Source organism: Dermacentor andersoni, chromosome 1, assembly GCF_023375885.2.
Source record: "Dermacentor andersoni chromosome 1, qqDerAnde1_hic_scaffold, whole genome shotgun sequence".
Taxonomy (NCBI): Eukaryota; Metazoa; Arthropoda; class Arachnida; order Ixodida; family Ixodidae; genus Dermacentor; species Dermacentor andersoni.
This window is the reverse complement of record NC_092814.1, coordinates 157083292-157106811: the sequence shown is the minus strand read 5'-3', so window position 1 is coordinate 157106811 and position 23520 is coordinate 157083292. Positions and strand designations below refer to the sequence as shown.

Below are 23520 nucleotides of genomic sequence, written 5' to 3'. Positions count from 1 at the left end.
GAAGTAAATGAAGACTCAAGCCCAAATCCAACAAAACAATCGCCATATGCTATTACTGCACTATTATCAGTATTTAAGAATAGTTGTGGAAAAAAAAAAAACGTTATAAGGAAAACGGCACAATTGCTGCAAAGCTGAAGCATGAAATAACGTGGTCGTGTTACTTTCACGGCAAATGCTTGGCAGCCGACGGTGTCGGGAAAGGTACAATAAAACGAACGGTGGTTTTCTTAAATTGCATGAGAAGTGAGAACTGTTTAACGCTTGATTAATCTCTCGTTCGCTTTCATAATACAGTAATCGGTGGGTACTCGCAATATTCTGAATTTTACTACACAGACGACCTCTAATCTATCATGTATGGTCATCGTAATTCAAGAAAGCACGCACTGGCTCCGCGTGGCACAGTATACTGTGTCTTGTCTATACTGCGCCTGCTTTTCTGCGTTGACATCCATTACGCTGTGACCTTAGATTATTGAAAAAAAGAAATTCAGGTCTCTCTCTCTCTCTCACCTCGCAAAGACTAAAATATGCAAGGCCGGATAGCCGTCCTTGCCACCTCATTGCCATTGATTTGTCTTTGAACATTTATGCTGTTTGTACTCATCGGGTGATCTCGTTGGCAACTAGTGCCTTCGCCCGATATACACATCCGACGTTGAGGTTCCCCCTCGGGGAAAGTCAATGTCTTCTTCTTTCTTTTTAAGTCGTTTTTGTTATTGCATGATGTTGAGGAAATGCTGTCCCCCTTTATTGGTTGCAGCTACCCATTGTCACATAAAAATGTATCTAATGAAAGCCGCAGGTACGGAAAAATCACATAAAAACACGCTCAATCTAAATGTCAACTCATTTATCAATTTCAAACAAATTTCACCTGAAGGTCGAGTCACAAACATATATACATGACACATACTCAAGTCAAGTCACAATTTGTGCGGGAAACGTGTTACAAACGTGTTACAAACGCAAGCAAGACAGATGACGACTATCATTGTGGGACAAATATACACCCCAAAGGGCGCAACTATTTTAAGAGTGTAAAGTAAAGCGAAGCAAAGCAACACATGATTCACCGGATTCGTGTGGATCTTCCTTTGCTGCCTTCGCTCGACGCTACGCACATCTTATGGGCCGTGCTGACAATCCGTATTGGAACACTGCCAAGTGCCTGAGACTCTGCAACATGTTTTTCGACTGCCCACAATACGTGCCACAGCAAAAGACGCTGTCTTCTACGCCAGCAGGCATCAGAATTCGAGTGCTATTCTGGCTGCACTGTGTGACTACATAGCAGTAAAAACAGCTACGAGGGCTGTTATGGACTATCTTCAGAAGACCGGACTAGACTCGAGACTTCAAGGAAACCACTTTGTTATGTGGTTATTGTATTTGCATATGCATCGCTTCTTCCTGTCCTCATCAGCGTCTTTCGTCATTATTTTCCCCCCTTTCTTCCTCCACCTGTGCTCAGGCTAACCTCTCTGCTTTTCTTATAATAAATCCCCCCTCGCCCCCGCCATCAGTACATTCAAAGCATATCAACTAATCCAACTGTGTGCCTTACCTTTACGAAGAGGGTAGCGTAGATATTCAGCTTCTAAACCTCCTGGTCCCGAAGGATAAATCACCCTGTAAAAAGAGAAGGGATCGACATGAGAATGCACCATTATTCTTTTTTTCACCTTCGACAGGATCGAAAGAGGATGTGAGGCAGCATAGGGGAAATATCATGGTGGAGCTTATGCAATATCGTGGGGATTCTATCGACACCGGTATGCAAAGTTTGACGGCGGCTGACATGGAAATGTGTAAGTGGAAAATTAAACGAATAAAAGGAGCGCGAACGCACGCACGCACACCGCCCAGAGAGAAAGAGCCGCACTTACAGCTTTGTGTCACAAACAACAGGGCCGTCCAAAGCGGAAGCTTGTATCGTGTGTGCTATGCAGCCCTCTTCGCACGGTCGCCTATCCGTAATATCCACCGAACGCTTTCAAGCAACGCCGGTAGTCATTATCGCTCACTAATTAGGTTCGCATCACTGAGGAACTTGAACCGAACGCGAGACACTTCCTTCCTAAATTTTAGTACGGTGCCCCCGAGGAAAGGTTACGTCAACTGCGCGAGTGCGCGCCGGTTCACTGCGCATTAGCCCGCGGAGTGCCGGCCTTTAGCCCTCCAGAAACTCCAGAGCATTTTAGCAGTATGTGTTTGACACCACCTTTGTTCCATGCAGTGGCAGGCGTATAATGGTGACACAACTTGCTCGCTTTTTGTACAGCCGCTCGGAAGCTCTTGATGACCATGTGCTGCTGAAATCTGACTTCGATCTCATTAAGCCCATTTATCACGATGCTAAGCTGAGAAATATCCATTGTGAATGGCGCTGCAAAATGCCAATGACGTTTGGACCTCTAAATCTGTAAAGCGAAGTATATTCTTTGCCTCATTCCACGCACTTTGTGGTAAGTAGGTAGGTAGGTGTTTAGATTCCTGTCTCGCCTCCGTTTGGGCATGTGTAATAAAAGGAAATGCATGACCGGCCGTCGAATTGAACCTCTGCCCTTGGGTACAGCAGCCCATAGCCCTACTCATTAGGCCACAATCGCACGCACACTCCTCTCGTGCATGCCAAAACTGACTAGCTCGCTGAGACGTTTGGCGCATGCGTCAAGTGCCAGTTTCTCACACTCTTTCCTTGTGACAGTTCACGCTTTGAAACGCCGTGTTAGTGCACCGCCTTCGGGATCGGACCTCATTCTCCAGTATTTTTCTCGTAGCAGCTAAAGCTATCTAGAAATCTTGTGACGTTGTACCGCCTTCATGATGGGCCCAGGTTGATCACGTTGTAACATTTCTTCGCCCGAGTACAAATGCCCTTGTCGTTTTATCGCTCACTAATTAGGTTCGCATCACTGAGGAACTTGAACCGAACGCGAGACAGAGTATACGACCTAGACAAGGTAAGTGCGATTGTATAACACTTAGTCGCAGATCATACCACAATCGATGTATTCCTCGCACCTACATTTTCATAAGACTTAGTCACAGATCACGTCAGAATAAGTGTATCTCTCGCTTATGCCGCTTCGATACCCTACGCACAACCGAACAACCAGCATTTTTATACATTCGCGTCGACCATGTCGTTATCGTCACACTGCTGTCGTCACCGTTGTCGTCTTGTTACTGTCGTCACACAAACGTACGCTCACGTCACACGCACATAACTACTCGATTTACATAAACGCGTTGGTCCACCCGATAACGCTTTGCGGAACACCAATAAATGGTGGGTGGATGTCTGATGATGGATGATGTGATGTTGAACTTAAGCGCGAGATTAAAAAACAACCGAATGAAATTAAAATTTAAACGCGTGTGCACTCAGCAGAAAGTAAAGAAAAAATTGTAAAAAAGAAGGGGCCAGGAAACCGACGAAAAAAAATTAAAGCCTTTTTAACATTTTGGCTACTCCCACGGGAGCCTTCTTCACAGTTCAATGCCTTTGTCAGAGCTTTCTGGCATTACAACCCCTCTCTTTGAGTGTATGCAACCTTTTCTAAATAATTCTGGGACAATTCTCTCTTTAACAGTCAAATCTCCGATAGTTTAAAAGCTAATGAAAGAGGAGGAATAAAACTACTTTATGGCTGCTTGTTTTCCAAGTCTCGGACGTTAGGACCTCAAAAGCTTTTGTTATTGACAGCAGCTTGTAGCTGTATCTAATCAATCTTCTGCATTTCGTCATTCGTCGAACTGACAACTTTGGGCATTGACAGTTCTGCGTATAATGGATAATATAAAAGCAGATTCGCGACGGCCCTAGTGGGCGTTAACATCGGTCGATTAATGTTGCTCAATAAAATCAAAACACAACATTCGGTGTTCAGAATATTTGTGTCGATATTTGACAGAGTAGCTGCGGGGCCAGGGCAAAAAGAAAAAAAAAACAAGAATTGAAAACGAGATTAGAGCGACCTGTATACATACAAAACTAATGATCGAGACATAGCAGCATACCCTAAGCAGTAGTGGCACAGGAGCTATGTTCAAGTATTTCTTCTTTGATGGGTCTTTGCTAACCTAATCGTTCTTCACGCAAATATCTTACATGCGTAGTAAGTGCTTCCGTTGGGACCACGATGTTTCAAATCGCACCATTTGTTGCATAAAAACAGCAGATGTTTAGTAACAGAGCGCCCTATGAGTTCGTGACATATCGTGGCAGCCGGCCAATAGCTGCGACAGTGAGTGCATGAACTGAGAGTTATATGTATACCTCCTCCTAGCTACCCCATTCTAGCTACTCCATATGTATACCTGTATACCTCCTTCTAGCTACTTGTCTGTGGGCTTATAAATCCAACACGTGTCAGCCTTTAGATCTATCATCTTCCAGTGAATGCACGCACAATAATTTAAGACAGATGCTAAGAGCGGCTGAAAATAAATTAAAGTAAGGCTTAAATGCAATTAAGAATAACTAAACAGAGGTAAGCTCGAAGTAACATGAACATCTGGGCTAAAACAAAAAAGAAAAAAACAATAAAGACGAAAAAACAAATCCAGCAGGACCTATCTACGATGATGGTCTAAGTAATGCAAGAGAATAAGCCTATCGCACGTACTTTATTCATTTCTATTAAATCTGTTTGAGCGGAGCGTGACGGTGTTTGGTTTCATCGCTTTTGCAGGCAAACGAAATGCGCGTCTCTAGAGACCGCCGAACCCTCCACGCGCGAGCCGCGAATGCGCGTCGACATCGTGACAGCACGACGGTGGCGGTGCTCTGCCGCTCTGCTGTTGCACGTATTTCGCGCCCCCTTCTGAACTGTTGATGTGGCGCCGAGGATATGTACTCGACTACCATCCTGCAGGTCCGAGTTCCATTCCTCATAGGGGCTAGAACATTTTTAGTTTCTTCCCCCTCTTTTTTTTCACGCAGTCCAACGTATCGAAGCCACATAGACAGACCAAAGGGGGGTGGGTGAACAAAGAAAAATGCCCTCGCATTTTAATAAAGCTCTTCAGAATGTTGCAAGAACTCTCAATTAATGCGTACTATGACGCAATCCCCAGAGCCACGTGATTGAGCGCCAACGAAAGCGTTTTCTTGCGTCCTAAACTGGGTTATCGTGATGAATTTTCTCAGTTTTTTATTTGTATAAGCTTGACGCTACAGCAGAGACCGACGTGAAACTGTTCGCTTGTGGAAGTGACAGCGAGCAGTTGCCCTGAACAGGAATAAAACAGTTCCCAGCGCAAACTTAGAAAAATAGTCTAGGTCTTAGTTCTGAGACGGAGACCTCATTAGGAACCCAAGTCATGTGCATCAAAGTCAACGTATAGTTTTGTGCACGTCTTCACCTTCCAGCGACATGCAGCGCTTTAGGATGATGATGATGATGATGTTGATGATGATGATGAACCTCTGTGATGGCGCGCACCCACTAAGGGGGATAGGCCAAGAATCGGGCGGCAGGAAGTAGCTAAGGTACTTTAACAGCTTACATGCTTGCCAGCATGTTTTGCATTGGACACAAAAGGGTGGTGGTGGTGGTGGTGGTGGTGGTGGTGGTGGTAGTGGTGATTATGATGATGATGTTTGACAGCAAAATTGGCCGGGACTTTTCAGAAAACCCTTTGATAGTAGGCAGAAGAGATGGTACACTATCGGGAAGCAGCTCCGCCCAGAGACAGCTCACCACTTGCGCAGCACTGATTTCCAAGTCTCAGTAAGAACATTAGGCAATTAGGCGCACTAGCAAAATCGGTTTCGTTAATTGAAAATTGATTATCAATATGTGCTGCACAGAGGCTGAGCATTCTCTCAGCGAAAAATATTTTCCTTTTTTTTTTACATCTTCTCCAGTCAGGCGGTGAACACACTTTCGCGACAGCAGACAGGTACTTTTTTATGGCTAGCGTTGGATTCCCCGAGTGTTTCACAAGCACATCAAGTCAGACGTTCCATACTCCATTCACAAGGGGGAAGAAGAAGCCATGGAGTACGGATGCACGTCGCGTCAGCTCCGCAGTTTTTTTATTATTCTCGGCGGAAAATCGGAATTTGAGGAGAAATCCACTCATAACCAAAAGGACAAGGGCCAAGGGCCCCGAGGATACCGTTCTCTACCAGGTGGGCCCGTTTTTTGGGCATCAATCGTTCTTTTGTCCCGCTACGCGTGGCGGGAGATCTACGCCTAACACGAACGCCTCGACGCCTCGAACGTCTCCGCTGTTAAGAAAGGGCAAGTGCAGTGCAAGTTTGCCAGCCATTTACGCAAGCGGTGGTAACCTCATCTTGGAACGCCGCCGCCAACCTCTAGCCACGGCGTGACTAAGTCGACTTTGTGTCGGGAACAATGCGCGCATCCTCCACTCTCCGTCGCTTCAGCTAGGATGCGTTCGACGAAGCAGGCTTTGTGCGCAACACAACAACGCGGACCTGATCTGCTACGGGTCGGGGAGCTGCCGCGGGAAAGCCGACGAAGGCTCCTTCCCACGCGCCGACCAAGACGCAAGACAATGTGCTACCCGGCTCAGAGTTCTACGAAGCCCCCCTGACGTCGGCTCCGGACCATTACACCTGTGTGTGTGTGCGGCCCGTGTATGTAAGCCCTCATCCTCCTCCAAGTCGATAGACCTCATCCTCCTCCAAGTCGATAGCCCTGATCGTCCTCCAAGTCGAGAGCCCTCATCCTCCTCCAAAAGGGCGGGTCATCTACAATGACGTCGAACTATGACGAAGAGCAGAGTGCATATAAGCAGCGATTGTCAGCTGCTAGAGGGTGCTCGTTGTCATGCTCGAAATGTACTCGTGAGCTGTGTCCTCGTAAGCTGTTTGCTGGATGCTCGTCTTGCGGGCTCCATTTGGGAGTCACGCTAGACTGTCGATGTATCTCATGTTAAACTGTAAGTAATGCAAATAAATCATGCTCTCCTAAGTCCCCACGAAGAGTCAAGCTCCTTCCTACAGCTACGACTGCCAAATCCTACATCTGAATGTCAGCGGTGAGATCGGCCTACAGCTCGTAGATCGTCCGACAACTCTAACAAATGGTGGCAGCGGCGAAATCGTCTGACGAATCTTACACCGCCGCGACGGTGGCTGAGAGAGCTTGGCCTAGCGCGCCGACTGAGATATCCAGGCCCCCCGCCATGATGGAACTCGTGAGAGTGGAAGGCGAAGAAATGCAACCGGACGTGTTCGAAAAAGAATCAGGCCGGTGTGAAGTTAGAAGATGCGCGAAGAAGCAGCGGTGGGGCCGGATTGGCGGGACAGAAGCAGCAGGGAAGAACCATTGTCGGGGAAGCAACAAATGTAAACAAATCGAAGAACGAACGCAAGGTGCGACAAATCGTCAAAGCAAGTAAGCTGCCTAACCTGCCGAAAGAAGACTAGAGTTATCGTCCGTCCACGTGGCGCACTTAACGCATCGGAATACAAGCTGGATCGCATTTACTGCTGCCTGCGCAAAGCCGCCGGGGTCGGTCGAGAGACAGCGGAGGAAGACACCACATGTATGAACAGCAAGCAAAATATAGTGGTGCTCAGCGCGCCTTCGGAGGACCACGCGAGGAAATATGGGGCTATCAATGAGCTGCGCTTTCGAGAGCAAGAATTTGAAAAAAAAAAAATTAACTATGGGGTTTTACGTGCTAAGACCACTTTCTGATTATGAGGCACGCCGTAGTGGAGGACTACGGAAATTTGGACCACCTGGGGTTCCTTAACGTGCACCTCAATCTAAGTACACAGGTGTTCTCGCATTTCGCCCCCATCGAAATGCGGCCGCCGTGGCCGGGATTCGATCCCGCGACCTCGTGCTTAGCAACAAGAATTTGAAGCAAGCGCTTACAGAGCAGCTCCTGATAACACGTCCAAGGTTCTCATCAGATGAATATCCAAAGAGGAGAGTGCGGAGGACATAGTGGCCAGTCTGGTCACGCCGCGCAATCCTGGTGTTTTTCACGCCAAGACAATTGGTAGCGCAGACAAGGTGATTGTTTTATTTGAAGGTCACCGGGGAAGAACAGATAAATTAACCTGGCGCCGCGTAATCGATACGCGATTTGGCAATGGAACTACCGCGGGTATCGTGGCAAGCTAGGAAACCTGCAGCCGTTCGTAATAAGCGAGGAAACGCCAGATGTCATCACCCTGCCGGAGACCGGGGGGGGGGGGGGGGGGGGGGCAAAATTATCGCGGTATAAATCGTACACTGCTTCCGGCGAGAAGGTAACCGTCACGACGCTGATACACAGAAACCTCTCGGCTGTCGAGCACGATACCGGTTTGTGCTGCATAGACCACGTCCTGATTGAAATAATCCCCTCCCGTAAAGAAGAGGGAAGTCTATTTATTCTTAACATATACAGTCCACCCCGACACAAGTCCAAATTCGGCCCACTCTTCCGCAAAGTGTTGAGCGTAGCGCACAAGCAGGCGCTAGTCATGGTCGGCGATATTAACGCGCCACACGCGGCTTGGGGATAGGGAACAGCATAGGGAACATTAAGGGCCGAAGCCTATGGGCAGACACTCAGCACGAAAGACTAACGCTCATAACTGACCCTCAGGCAACAAACAGAATAGGAAACAGCGTAAACAATGACACGACACCAGATGTCACATTTATTAAGAATATAGCAGATTCTCGATGGACAAACATGCAGGAAAGCCTATAGGTAGTGACCACTATATCGTCGTCACAACGGAACAAGTAGGCCCAAGGAAAAAGGGGCTAGAGAACTGAAACTTGTAGAATGGGACTCTTTCCTCAAAATCCGACAGGAAGATGCGGAAAACATCATAACGGACATCGAGAAATGGGCAGAGAAACTACAAGAAAGCGTTAAACGAGCTACCAAAACTGTTTCAGAGGAGGCAGGGATAGAGGAGATGGACAGCAGATTACTGCACATGTGGGAAGCGAAAGGTAGTATGCTGAAAAGATGGAAAAAGCTAAAACATAATCGGAAATTAAAGAAGATGGAAATTAAACAAGGAAATCGAGATATATGCAAATAGGCTAACCCAACAAAAGTGGGAAGTCACGTGCAACCTGATGGAAAGGCAGATCGGAATGTCCAAGACCTGGAACATTCTCCGATGCCTCTTGGACCCCGGGAGTCCAAAAACCGTACAAAACACAATCTGCAGAAGGTTATACACAGCTACAACGGTACAGAAGAAGAGCTCTTTCGAGAGCTCCAAAAGATGTACATGAATAACTTCTGGGAGCAAGGGGGCATTCCAAGTCAATGTAAATCAGCCCAAATCATTTTTATACCGAAGCCTGGAAAGCAACCACAACTGACGAACTTAAGGCCCATATTGCTAACATCCTGCGTCGGTAAACTCATAGAACATGTGGTCCTCACAGGCTTCACAAGATACATGGTTGATGGAGGACTTTACCCACATACCATGGTTGTATTTCGGCCCAAATATCGACGTAGGATATTATGCTCAAACTAAAACATCATGCGGGTGAGAAAACTCTAGACACCAAGGTGATACTAGGTCTCGATCTAATTAAGGTCTTTGACACTGTCACGCACAAGGGAATACTGCAAAATCCCAAGAGCTGGATGTAGGACGCAAAACACACGCGTACATCAAATACTTCTTGACGGATCGTACGGCAAGGATTTCAATTGTAGAAACCAATTCGGAAGTGCTCAAACTAGGTAATAGGGTTACCCCGCAGGGTTCAGTCTTATCTCTCTTTCTATTCAACGTGGCAATGATCGGTCTTCCTGCGAGACTCGAAAAGATAGAATCACTCAGACTCAGCCTATACGTGGACGACATCACCCTCTGGGTAGCGGCTGGAAGCGATGGGAATGTGAAAGAGATCCTCCAAACAGCAGTAAACACGGTCGAAGACTACATCAGAGAGAAGGGACTGAGATGTTCCTCGCAAAAATCAGAACTTCTGCTCCATAGGCCCACATGCAGGGGTCGAAAAAGCGTTAAGGAAAGGCCGGGCATTGTGGTCACAGTAGAGGGAACCAGGGTACCGATAGTGGAGAGTCTAAGAATACTTTGACTCCGCATATCCGAAAACGGCCATAATGGAGAAATATTTAGGCTATACTGGACAACAGTTTTCAACAAATAATCGACCCGCCGTGGTTGATCAGTGTCTATGGTTATGGGCTGCTGAGCACGAGGTCGTGGAATCGAATCCCGGCCACGGCAGCCGCATTTCGATGGGGGCGAAATGCGAAAACACCCGTGTACTTAGATTTAAGTGCACGTTAAAGAACCCCAGGTGGTCGAAATTTCCGGAGACCCCCACAACGACGTGCCTCATAATCAGAAAGTGGTTTTGGCACGTAAATCCCCGTAATTTAATTTTATTTTTCAACAAATAATCAAAAAGCGGATATCCAACAGAAACTATGGCATGAAAGAGCACAATCTGATCCGATTAATAGAAACATTCGTAGTCAGTGGCATTGTATATGTGGTCCCTTACCTTAAGCTCTACGCTGCGGAGAAAGCCAAGATAGAATGCAATATTAGAAGGGCGTATAAGGAAGCCTTGGGACTTGCGGCAAATACGTCAAACGAGAAGTTCCTGAGAGTAGCGCAGTATGAAAGACTCACACAGAGTTTTGACGGGGAGATACATCTTAGACGACATTGGAATAACCTACTAAGCACAGCACGGACTGCGGGGAGACATCCCAAGGAAAATAAGCGAACATCTCTGAACACTCCCGATCCCCAGAAACATGCACCCAGAGTTTCACCAAGATAGGTGAATCGCAAGAGCGAGAGCTCTCCACAAAAGATTCCGTAGTGCCAGGGACGTGGTCTATGTGGACGCGTAGGAGTACGCAAATAAACAGAGTATGTAGATAGTAGCTACGAGTATAGAGGGTGACTCCAGAGCCAGTAGCACTGTAAAAACAGGAAAGTCGGAGATGGAGAAGGAGGCTGCCTTAGCACTGGCAATCGCCTCCAGAGAGGCTAATCGTAGTCAGCGACTCCAAGACAGCCGTCAAGAACTATGCCAAAGGAAGAATCTCTCCAGAGGCGCTGAGAATTTTAAGCAACTTTCGTGAAGATCGCGACATTCACATTATATGGGCACCCGCACACTCCTCCCTCCCCGGGAACGAAATGGCACACAACCTGGCTCGAGAACTGGCAGGCCGAGCAGGTGACACGCAACAAATACTGGGAACGGAGAGAGACCGGATGACCAGCTTTAATGAGATCACCGAACATTATAAATTGGGAAGGGCCCGTTTCCCCCCGGCACACTCCTCGCTGAGTAGACGGCAAGCGACGGCATGGCGCCTCTTACAAACAGATACATATCCGAACCCAGTGGCCTACCACCGCTACTACCCGGACCTTTATACGGATAGATGTAGATCCTGTCAAGAAAGGGCGGACCTACAACATGTGGTTTGGGCTTGTCGTCAGACACCCACACAGAATAAAATAAAGAAGACCGGAGAGCAGTGGGAGACCGTGTTGCTCAGCTGTGCACCGGAAGACCAACTTAAGGCAATCCGGCAGGCTGAAGATGCCGCCAGGGCCCAAGGGCTCGAGGCCAACATCTAAGTAGGGAGGCCTTGTTCTCAAATCTGCTGTACTAAAATAAAGTTTATCCCTCCTCCTCCATTTGCAATCCAGAAGCAAAAAAGACGAGAGATCTGGGTGCAAACATTTTTAGCCGGAACAGGCTGTATATTAGTTTGAGAAATTAGTGCAACAGCGATTATGCGCGCAGCGCACAATTTTGATGTATGAATAAATGACCACGAGGCCCTTCTCACCGAGGAAATTTCATTTACGGCGCGATCAGGAAGTTGCCTCTCAGCTCGCCTTTCCACATCAATATGAATAAAGGTTGTACTTAGTGACTTCACTCAAAAAAAAAGAAGAAAAACCTAAAATTCGCGCATGAAAAAAAAGAAGAGAGAGAGAAAGAGGCTCAACGAATGCGCTTGTTCTGTAGAGAAAGCCCATAGGCTCGCAGTGACCCGGTGCTTGAAGTGTTTTCTTAGCATAAATAGCGCGACCCCGACGGTTAACGATAACATGAATATGCATTTTACCAAGGAAACGACCGCTAGCGAAAGAAACAAAAACAATGCCGTAATATTTTTTTATCTTTAACTGTGCACTCAGTGCACCGATAAGTGATCTTGCAGCTGAATTGTAGCTTTATAAACAAAAAGTAACTGACGAGGTAAAGCAAACGTTGAAGGAAGAGAAAAAGGAAAGGGTGATGTAAAAATAAAATGAATTTCCTGTAAGAAAATGAAATGTGAGAAATAAATTTAAAAAAAGAAAGACAGGGAGAAAAAGGAAACAAAGCGCAGAGGTCAGACATGGGGTTGTCAAGAACGCCAGGCCGCAGCACTATGCAGTGTGTAAAGACAACAGGACGCAAATTTAAAGCGATCGCTTACCTACACCATACGAAAAAAAAAAAAGAGGAAAGGGTGGCGGATGGAGAGACGGAGGGATCGGAACGCGGCAAAAAGAAAAAAGGCACAAGCTAGGCTCTGCAAGTGGCACATTCAGTAGCACAAATGACTATGGCCAAAAAGCAAACGCCTGCTCGTTATTCTAATTGTAATAGTTATCTGCGACACGCATGAAATGACGGAGACATAAAGGAAGGCGTCGCACAGAAACGCTCTGTCGTATCACTCCGTATTTGCGGGTCCATGTTCTGTGCAGCATGTGACTATGTACGCATGTTTTTTTGCCTGCCTTATATTGCTTCACACAATTTTCATCAAACGCGCAAGAACCTACTGCTTCACTTCTCCGACTCGAGCTATTATTCGTGCGGTAGCACGTCCTTTTAAAGTTGAGAACATAAAGCTGCTCATTGTTTTTTAGCGCGAAAGTTAACGAAACGAAAAATGAACATACGTTAGCCGTGCGGGCGTAGTTTAGCTAAAATGCTACAGTGGCAGTTGCAAGAAACTGGTCTTTGTGATGGCAGTCATCTGGCAACAGCGCTTGGTCGTCGTAGCAAATTTAAAAGCGCCCCTATGAGGATGTCTGACGCCTTTGTTCAACTGAGAAACGAGCCATTGCGAGGAGCACCACTTAAGGCAAAAGGAAGAACCACAATACACGCGCCGAATTGAGAGCACGCGTATTGTGGTTCTCTTCCTATTCTTCCCCTAAGTGGTGCTGCTCGCAGTGGCTCGTTACCAGCTAGCTCAATTTGTCACCCTAATGTGAAAACGGAGCATTTCAAGCCCAGAAGCTCCCGCACCCGCTGCAGCGAACAGCCGCGGCACTCATTAGCTGTTCAGTTTAGTAAACTGGCGCGCCCGCGCGACCTGCCAACTTAGCACGGGTCCATATTTTCTAGATAACGTTCGCCACAAGTGAATTTGCCTTACATTAAACAACAACAACGAAAAGTGATTCTTATCAGCTTGCCGCAAGAGGGGCTAAAGCGTCGTTAAATTTAGCGTGTTTCTGCACTGAGGTCAGTCGGTTGGTCGTTTCAAACTGCACTTTCGCACCGAATCATCCTATGCAGATTCAGTTTGCGAGAACTCGGCGCGTACGCATGGAGCGACGATTTCACGGGATTGCCCCTCGCCTTGTCGTTCCTTTCTCAATATCATTCTGAAGTCGACCACTAGTCGCTCAGGTGCCACTCGCAGGAGACTGTCGGAAAATACGGTGAATTTGTATTAAGATCACACTGAGACTGCTCCACATCTGAAAATTGTCCCGAAACAACAACAACAACAACAACAAGAACGACGACGACGACGACGACGACGACGACGAGAAAGCTCGCCATCGCGCATCCGCGGCAGCGGCGGTGGTATTACATTAGCTTCTCTACATTGCCTGACATGACACTTTGTGCGCACTCAATAACCTCGTTCATGGTTCTATTGCGCAATACTATAAAATAACCTACTTTACTAAATAACCTCGTGTTTCGACTCCTTATGCACGCGCACTAAGCTTCGCTGTATATAGATTCTTCCTAGTGGTGCTCAAATGTTTCGTTTAGCTTTGAACGTATGTTAAAAAAATTTCAATTTTATATGTTCCTTGTAGTTTGCAGTTCCTACTGCGAAATATTTGAGCCAGCCAATTGTGTTGTCAATTCTTTCCTGCTGCACAGAATGCATTTTGCTACTCGATGCGCCCTCCAACGCACTGATTCATATTCAATATTGTTGTTGAACGTTCTCACCAAACTTGGTGATTTAGTAATAAGCTATATTTTTTATGCTTCGCACTATCAGAAACCCTGCACAGTAACGGTCAAGAAAAAATTTAATTGTAATAATATTTTATTGTACGAATAATAAATACTACACGAATCAGCCCTGCCAATGACACATTAAGCTTAAGTAACAATGTCTGGTAGTGCCTGGCAGGCAGCGAGAAACCAAGATATAAGAAAGTTAAAAAATGGCTACCTTATTCTGTATTCGTTTATGTGGTTTGCTTTCTGAGAAAACATCTCTCTCTATCTCTATTTTTCTTTCTTCATTTTTTTTGCCATATTTATCGTCAAGTTTTTCAGTCCCAGTCGAAGGAAGTAGTGCGCTGTTATTAGTTTGCTGATATCCAAATAGCACCGTGTTTGTGAAAATATTGGTGTACCTTTATTAATGGTGATTCTTCGCTTACAATCGAGGCAACTAACTAGCACTGGATGCTTAGGTTGACCAGAAAATTCCTACTTGTATGAAACAAGACATAAATAATATTCATGATAAAATAATGTCCCGGTAAACGTGCAACCTGTGCAGAATCACAACCGAAATTCTAGCGAAGCGGAGTTCGTTACGAAGAGGCCACGTTGCCCCGCGTTCTCCTTATTATAGCCTCCAAGAGTTTTCCCGACAAACGGGCGTGTCCAATTCATGTGAGGCTTCTCGCTAGACTTAGTGCACCCTCCTTTGGGTAACGGATCAGAACTACCTCTGATTGTTTTCCTTGACTTTCTGTGCTATCTTTCTCTCGTCGCTGATTTCGCTAGCTTCGCTCAAGCGACAGCTGTTGCGCGAGGCCAGCAGCGTTGAACGCACGGATACTTACAATTGACAGAAACATTGACACTTCTGAAATTGGGCACTTTCAATGGTTGATTCTAAGCAGAGAGAGCATCTCGCTGACATACCAAGTGTGAAGATGTTTAACCAAAGAAGCGTACCAGTTTGCTTACGACAACTACAACACGGGATCCTCCGACGCTGCAAGCTAAGCATTCCGGGTGCGGGCGGTCGTCGTCATGCGCAGACTTTGAAGGAGGTTGCCACGGGAGCCAAAATCATTTCGCGCCTAATACGATATGCCAAGGACGCGTCCTCACGAGACTGTAGCCTCAGCGCGCGCAATCTGGTCGCCGGTTTTGGCCGAAGGGAGGCCGCCGGACGTTGGGAGGGGGGCACGTCGGCGCCGAGGCGGGGTGGGCCCCGTCCGCGGCGGCCGGACCCCCACTCCGGCTGATGAGTCCAGCGGCGGCGGCCCAGGTCGGCACTGCGTAGCCACGTCCGCGCACGGCCTAATTTACGACCCGCGTCGCGTGCGCACGCCACAGGGCTGCCTAATGGCCGCCGCCAGAGAGTCGCGTTAAAAAATCGCCGCGCAAACAAATGGTCGGCCGTGCTGGCCGGTCAAGGCTCGCGCCATCGCCCGTGGCTCTAAAAGCTTCCTGGAAGAATGTCGTCAGCGGCTCCTACCCGTCCACGACTCGGATAGAGCGGTTTGCCCGCGCACGCTCTCGGTGCGTGTTGTGGAATAACAAGTCAGGCGCCGCAGTGAAAACTCTGGCGATCTACGTAGTCGGCTTCTCCTCGCGGATCGGCTGCGGAAGAGGGCGCAGAAATGATGTGATAAACGAGCGCTACTCATTTATTCAAGCTTCTTGACCGAAACCACCGATTCTCAAATTCTGACCGCAAACGGGCAACGTCACGCAGAGAGACGTGCCGGCTTCGATGGAAAATGGAGGTGTCACTCTGACCTGGCAGATGGCGCGCTACTCTGCATGTCGAATAAAATATGATGTGGCATGAACATCCACGTACACAACTAACACAAATGTTCATGCGCACTCAATGTTCTTTAAAGAAACAATCATATTGAGTATTCCTCCTTCAGCTTTGTACCTTTATTATAACTTTGCGCTGTATGTTAAAAACAAAGAACAAATCTAGACAAGTGCTACTTAGTGTAAGAGGTCCTGAACGACCCCTCGAGCTTGGGGAAAAACACAATCCGCGGATAGCATACGCTGCTGTGAACACCTCAGCCAAGTTCTGCAGTCGTGCGCCGTGTGCGGATCTCGCAAGCGGAGCGCGAAGTCACCTTTCTCTCTAACGCTCTCTTTTCAACATAAGCCGGCTCCTAACTCTTTCCTAGGTGCTTTATTTCGTAATACAGCAGATTCTCATTCGCGGCCGCTGTTTAATTAGTCAATAGCTAACATCAATCAAGAAGGGTGTTCAAGATCAGCGCGCTTCTTCCTACTGGTATTGTGTGTACTTATTGAGGCAGTTTGAGACACAGACCGAAGTAATGAAAAATCTGCTTTGGAATATCAATAATAATTACGTACTTCCTGAAGAAGCCGACTATCGTCTGCTCACGCTCGGCCATGGGCGCCCACGTAGGCATTAAACATTGGCCATCCTGCTTATCGGTGTCGTAGCTGTGGGATCTCGCTAATTTCGACTAGTTTCGAACACTCAACTAGCCTCGACCCACACGAAACTGAAGGTCAGACTACACGCACGTTTGCCAGCGCGCACTCACTCCTGGCCGCTCCTAGTTAGACGCCTTCGCAGGCGTCGCTTCGAATTGAGCTAGTGATAGCATGGAGAAAGAAATTCAACAAGAAGGGACACTCGGCAAAAACTGGCAACAGGAAACACGTCACGCCTAGTGTTATAATTCCATCCGTTAGGTGACGCGAGCATCGGAAAAAAAGAATGTGAAATGAACGTACAGACAACGTTTTATTCTTTTATTGTTTCCCGCTAAAACAAAAAAAAAGAAGTTTTGCGGATAAATGAACTTCACGACCTATTTTTCTTGCGTCACCTAGCAGCAAGCTAGCGGCACGCCAGACGCGTCATATGATGCGTCATGCGCCAGACGTGCCACCGAAGCGAGCGAGGCCGGCTGCGCACGTGAAGTTTGTCTGTTCGGCGACCCCCCTCTTTTGGATGCAGCCTGTTTGTTGGGCTCCCGGCGTTTTCTTGCGTTCTTTCCGAATTTCGACACGGCACCACTGCACTATTGGACTACGGCAAGATGAGAAATATTGTTTGACAGTCTGCGACGCATTTCAAGCAAATTTAGGCTTACGGCACAAAACCGAGACTATATAGACGCAGTTAGCGAAAAACAGCTCTGTCGTTCTGGCGCAGTTAATTTGAGTGAATGACTCGTACTGGAAAATGTTTGCGACGCTTTCTATGAGCCCCAACATTATTGTAACTTATTTCGGTGGTTTTTGGGCAAGCTTGCAGCACCCGGCTATGTGACGTATAGTTGGCGAAAAGCAGCTCGGCTGTGTGCCGCAGTTTCGCGTGTGCTGAATCTTACTGGGACACGTTCGTGACGCATTCTCTGACCCTTAAAATTATAGTAACTTCGTAACTTTTTGGGATACTTTTGAGGCATGCTCGCCGCGCCTGGGGTTGTGAAGCAGTTAGCAAGAAAGCAAGCCGGCCATGGTGACAGTTTAGCGTGTACTGAATTGTAGTGCGACAGGTTTGTGACGCTTTTTATGGCCCCGCATCATGTACCTTCTTTCGGTACTCACGCTTGTCGAAAACGCGACGAGCGATTTCCGAGAGTGATAACACGGGAGCGTGTTGCTTACACTGGTTGGACGCGTAAAAGATAACGCCGAGGAGCTCAAAAATCAAGGACTTGACAATTCTGTCTTCTGAGCGACTGAAAAGATGCTTTGCACCCACGAATTTGTCCTGTGTGCGACTAGGAGGCATTCTGCGAGCGTATAACGTGGTCTGGCTGAGAGCCTGTGTTGGGGCCACCTCTGTGTAGTACTTGGCGTACCATCGCGTCAACTGAGGCCAAGTTGTTTTGGAAACGCGCAGTCACCCGCGAATTTGTGCTCTTAAAGTGCAGGAAATAATTCCCGGGAAGGGAGGGATGCTTGAAAATCGGATGTTTTCTTCATATTTTATAGCATTGTTTGGGAGGAGTCTATCTGCCATGAAATGTATGTAAAAGTGAATTTATCTGTAATGGCGCCCATTCACTACTTACGCACGTTTCGCCTCTACACGCAATATTCCTATTAGGTCAATATACCAAAATGATACATGCTTGTAATTTACTTTTTTTCAGCTGATGGCATCCGGTGGAGCTTCGTACGGCAACGACTGCTGCTTACCTGGTGCCTCAACTTTGGATAAATGCACAATAAGCCCGGAACAAGCATTTATATAGAGCAAAATAAACATTTCAGAAGATGTCTTGCGTTTACTTCATGAAATTGCACGTGACACAGATTCGGTGGAGGCTTGTAAAGATATTTCGCAATCACCTTTACTAAATAATAAAACGATTCCGCGCCAAGCGAAAAAAAAGAATGCCGCGCCGATCAGTGGAGCCGGCGCGGCGTGTACCAGCTGGCGTTCAAAACCCGCGCACCCAAAACCGAAACCGGAAGGTGTTAATCCCATCCGCTTGGTGTGCTACAGTAAATTCGGCCGCTGGGCTCTATGGGAGTGTCCGCTCTTGTTCAATCTCTTTCTCTATGGTGATAGTGCTTCAAAATGCGCAAGTTCGATGTGGCAACTATCCGTCGGTCAAGCTGGTGCAGGACAAAGCTGGTCCGCACCATGTAGCACGGCCAGACGGGAGCATATGAGCGCGAGTGCACGATCTAGCCGCGTCGTGCACAAAACAAACGCTGCGCATACGTACTGCAGTTGTATGTAGCTGCGGTCTGCTATGAAGCGTAGATACCGCGGCTGCCTCGGGGTGCCACGACGAATCCGTTGGCTGAGCAGACTACGGCTCGTTGATGACAACCGCGTTTGGCGCATCATAGGCGCTGAAATCAGAGGTAGTGGCGTCTACGCGAACATCCAAAATAAAATTTGAACTGCGCGCCACGGTGACGTTCAGTAGACGGAACGTTGTGAGCACGCCTAGCTCCGCCGTAGCCTTCGCAAGTCATTACAAGTCATTAGACAGTTTTAGTACTGTGTACGGAGCGTACGCAACGGCGTTGCGTACGTAAGATCGCTACGTTCTGCAAAGTGCGCATGTGCAGAACGCAACACGAATGGTGCGTGATGCGTACGCGGCCGCTGCGTAAGCACGCATCCGATTCTTGCGTGCGTACGTAGGGAGCCTTGCGTGCTGCGCTCGTGGTTCTTGTTTGTTCTGGAGAGCGCGAGACAAAAGAGTTTCCCAAAATGGCAGCGTCAAAGGCGACCAGCGGAAGGCTGTGCTTTTCGATGGCCTACGATCTGGCTTTGCTGCGTGAAGTGAACGCACAGAAGCCATTCCCGGAACCTGCACGGTGGGAATGCATAGCAAAAATAGGAAATCTGTTTTTGAGAAAGCGTTCAGTGTGTGCTGTTAGCGCGAAAGGCTCGACCTGCTTTTGGTGCAGTTCGTCGCAAATGACCGTGCCAGCCTCAGAAAGTAAGAACTCGGTTTTTTATTTTTTTCGATACGATTCGTGTATTTCATCCGTATTAAAATTAGAGTCTCTTAAAGGCCTAAATATAGTTCGACGAAGCGGGAACGCGCCCACACGTTACATCACGTTAGCAAGATCAACAGCGTCTTGTTCGACCGACGGTTCGACGTACCGGCGGACGCGGCCAATGCGCTCCGACGCGTCCGGCGTCTAACGCTCGCCCTCTTGCGTACGTAGGCATTTCGCAGTACTAAAAGCCCTAACTCGACACGCGCTCCTACGTTCCGCAAAGCACTTGCGTGCTGCGTACGTATCGTCATGACGCAGTACTAAAACTGTCTATTGAAGAAGGAGCGGAAGCACCGCGCAGGGGGTGTTTGATTGCTAATAACTCTACTTCTGCTGAACGCTTTGAAGTACATTTTGCGGCAAAGTATTTCTGAAATAGTCCATTTTAACTTCAAATGCATTTCTCGACTTTGTTAAACCAGCTTTCGCATTAGCTTCGGCAAGAAATTCAGCGGGAATTTTCTGTAAACCTTTATCTACTCAAAAGGGGAGGTAAATGTTCTCGATTATCGATTGGTGAATTGAAAATAAAAACAAGAGCAGAAACTATACTAAAATTACAGTACCAAGTGTCTGCATCCTTTGCGGATGCCGACATCGACTGCAGTTTCAGCTCTGTTCGTGACCTTGTATGTTTCTTTAGCATTGGGGGCACGTTAAAGATGTCCTGGTGGCGAAAAATAATCCGCAGTCTCCCACTTCGGCGTGCCTCATAATCAAATCGTGGTTTTGGCACGTAAAACCCCAGAATTCATTCATTGTCTGTAACTTCGCTTTCGACAATTATCACGACGTCGCTTCGGCCAAGCTTCCCAGCTTATTGTTCGGCATCTGCAATGGCTTCAACTGCTGAAAGCACAACTGTCATGCCCTCAGCAGACGCCCACAAATGACGCAACTACTTACGCCTCACCATCCGTCAATCGAGAAGCGAGTAGAACGAAGAGTACCACACAAACGCCGGCGTTTGTGTTGTATTTGTGTCTTTGCATTTCTGCAGGAAATATTGAACCTCTCGAATGACGGGCTTCAATGTCTTGGATTAGACACAATCATCTGACTATTTAGAGTAAACAGCGTCAGTTTTAATAATTAAGTGTATTTGTCCAGTTACCACCTCCAGTCACAGTAGCAGGTATGCCTCTGTAGTAAAAGTAATACAGGTGAAACTGCGTAATTGTCGCATTTCCCCTATGTCGCGGCTTGAATTCCGCCCTTGGCGGCCGCATTTCTATGGGAGCTATTTTCAAGAACACCCGCCGTGGTGGCGTAGTGGTTTTAGCACTGCGCTGCTAAGCCCGAGGGCGCGGGATCGAATCCCGACTGCGGCGGACGCATTTCTCTGGGGGCGGAATGAAAAAAAAATAAAAAAACTCGTGAACCTTTTGCATTGGGTCCAGGTGGCCAAAATTAATCCGGAGTTCCCTCCTGCCCTCGGGCCTCATAACCAAATCGTGGTTTTGGCACATAAAAATCCAAAATTCAACGTATGATTTTTTTTCTTCATTTACTGTTATTATAGTCTCCTTTCTTCCTTTCCCTGTGCAGAGTAACCAACCGATATCAGTGTGGTTAAACCCCCTTGCCTCGTCCTTATCACTTCTCTATCTGTGTTTCACTTGATTGTTGCATGGTTCCACTTGCACAACGAAAAAAATGCCAATTATAAACTGTAGGCGTGCAGAATAAAGCGAAACACTGGACTCATTCCCTAAGCGCTTCTCAAGCATTTCTCGACGAAATCGCGGAGAAATCTCACCACCACAAGTCCCGCAGAGTGAGGGAAATTGGAGCTATCTCACTGAATATACTCGTGCGATCGCTATATAGGATTTCTCAGCTAACGTTAGCCAAGCTGTTGGCCAAACGAAAGAAATGATGAAGAAACAGAGTGCAACATGTGATTTTAAGACCTACGATTTTCAGTTGCCGGAACGCTATTACAATTATAACACCGTAGGTGTTATAATTGTATCTTGCACCATGTTTGCTACATCTCTTTTTTTTCTTTGAGCAGCTTGGCTAACGTTATCTCAAACACATGGTATATACTGAAGCATTTCAGCTTTGCTGGACGACAATTTGGCCCCATGCACGCTACACGCATGCATTACACCTCAAAAACGAGAAGGAGCAGCGGCACACTGCTACGATGTGATTCGGCGAGAAGAGAAAAAACACTCGATAAAACGACAAAGAATGCGATTTCACGCACGCCAGTTGTTTGTCAGCGAAATGGATACAGAATGTCTTTAAGTAATGCTACTCGGAATTGCGGAAAGCACCCACAAACCTTAGCACAGCACTCTACAGATCCTGTGCTATTTTACCGCTTATTCCTCTCTGTGTTTTTGGAACCGGGTGAGCACTCGAACGTTCCCCTACAATGTTCGTAAAAAGGCTTCCCACCAAATGGAGCCGACGCAACAGTCACACGTTCCTTTTTTGACTGCCGATAATGTACTTAAGTGTCAAACCGAAAAAGCAACTCGCACGTGCAACGTGCTGTGCGTCAATGCAAGAATGCGCCCGTGGAATTGTGTGCCATTGCTGCAGCGAGTTCATTACTAAGTGAGTCTCTCGTTCGTGCATCATCCTAGGGGTCTCGCCGAAGTTGTGCGTGTGTATGTGACAACTTTATGATATATCCTGCAATTGATGGCCTGGATCCTTTTATTTTTGCTCGAGTATCACGAGAGGCTCGGAGAATGTGGCAACTTTGTCGATGGAGAGACGTGGGTCCGGTGTCCCAGGAGGGGCGGGTCGCGGTCGAAGACTGTGCACGACCGCAGAGATAAGTGCTTGCGATCCCCGCACGCGCTTGGCGTCCAGCAGCGCACTGTAGCTGCACTCCGGCCGATATGGACCCGCCACGTTCGAGCGCAGCGTGTAGGTGGCCTTGCATCATGAACGACTGCCAGCGAAGACGGCACGAAATCGTCGAAGACAAGGTTTGACATCAGCAAACAAAGCGACAGCGAAAAGCTTTCTGCGGCAGTGGCATATACATGCAGGTGAGTCACGCCAGCAGGCGTACGAGGCATTGTTGACACGCGAGGTTTTTGACACAGGCGTCACTGACTTATGGACCGCTTCTTGGCGTGTGGAGTTTGCCACGACTGACATGCGACCAGGCGGCGTGCCTCGTGGGACTCTCGGTAAATACTGCGTCGCATGTTGCCGTGCTTCGAAACTCCTCTGTCATCGCTTGTTGGAGGGGGGAGGCCGCGCGCGCTACTCGCAAGCTCTTCTATTTCTACGACTTGACTTGTGCGACTGCCGTACACTGGCTACGTCAAAAGCAGCTCCAGTGCGAAGTGGATTGTTCTGTTTGGTTGCGAAGCACACGTGAACAGCATTACTCAAGCCTTGCTGCTGCGAAAAGAGACAGAAAAGTACTCTATAGTTCGATGCACAAATACAATGACTACATACCACAAGATCTGAAGTGAAGGCGCTAAAACGACGGAGGACAAAGAAGAAACACACACACAGACACAGGGTATCGTTTTAGCGCCTTCACTTCAGATCATGCTTAACCAACACGCCCAACGATCCATCCTAACAACATACCAGAAAGTACAACGGCTAAATAATTTCCTCTCAGTGAACACGCAGTCATCCAGGTGCTAATTGAAACGAACGTAAGGACAAATTAAATAACTAGGCGTATAATTTGCCTTCTCTGACCCCCCCCCCCCCCCCCCCCTATTATATATATATAATGTAAGGAGGTTTATTGGACGAGTCCAACAAACAGGCGGCAGCTCGGAACAGT

General features: G+C 47.5%; 1 protein-coding gene across 1 annotated transcript in view; it reads right to left on the bottom strand.

Moving 5' to 3' along the window:
- The window catches only part of LOC129380785 (uncharacterized), a 215359-nt gene that overhangs the window by 80015 nt on the left and 111824 nt on the right, over nt 1-23520 (bottom strand). Inside the window, exon 3 of the mRNA XM_072285912.1 lies at nt 1571-1635. Within this exon, the coding sequence (XP_072142013.1) occupies nt 1571-1635 (65 nt within the window). The remainder of the gene's footprint in view (nt 1-1570; nt 1636-23520) is intronic.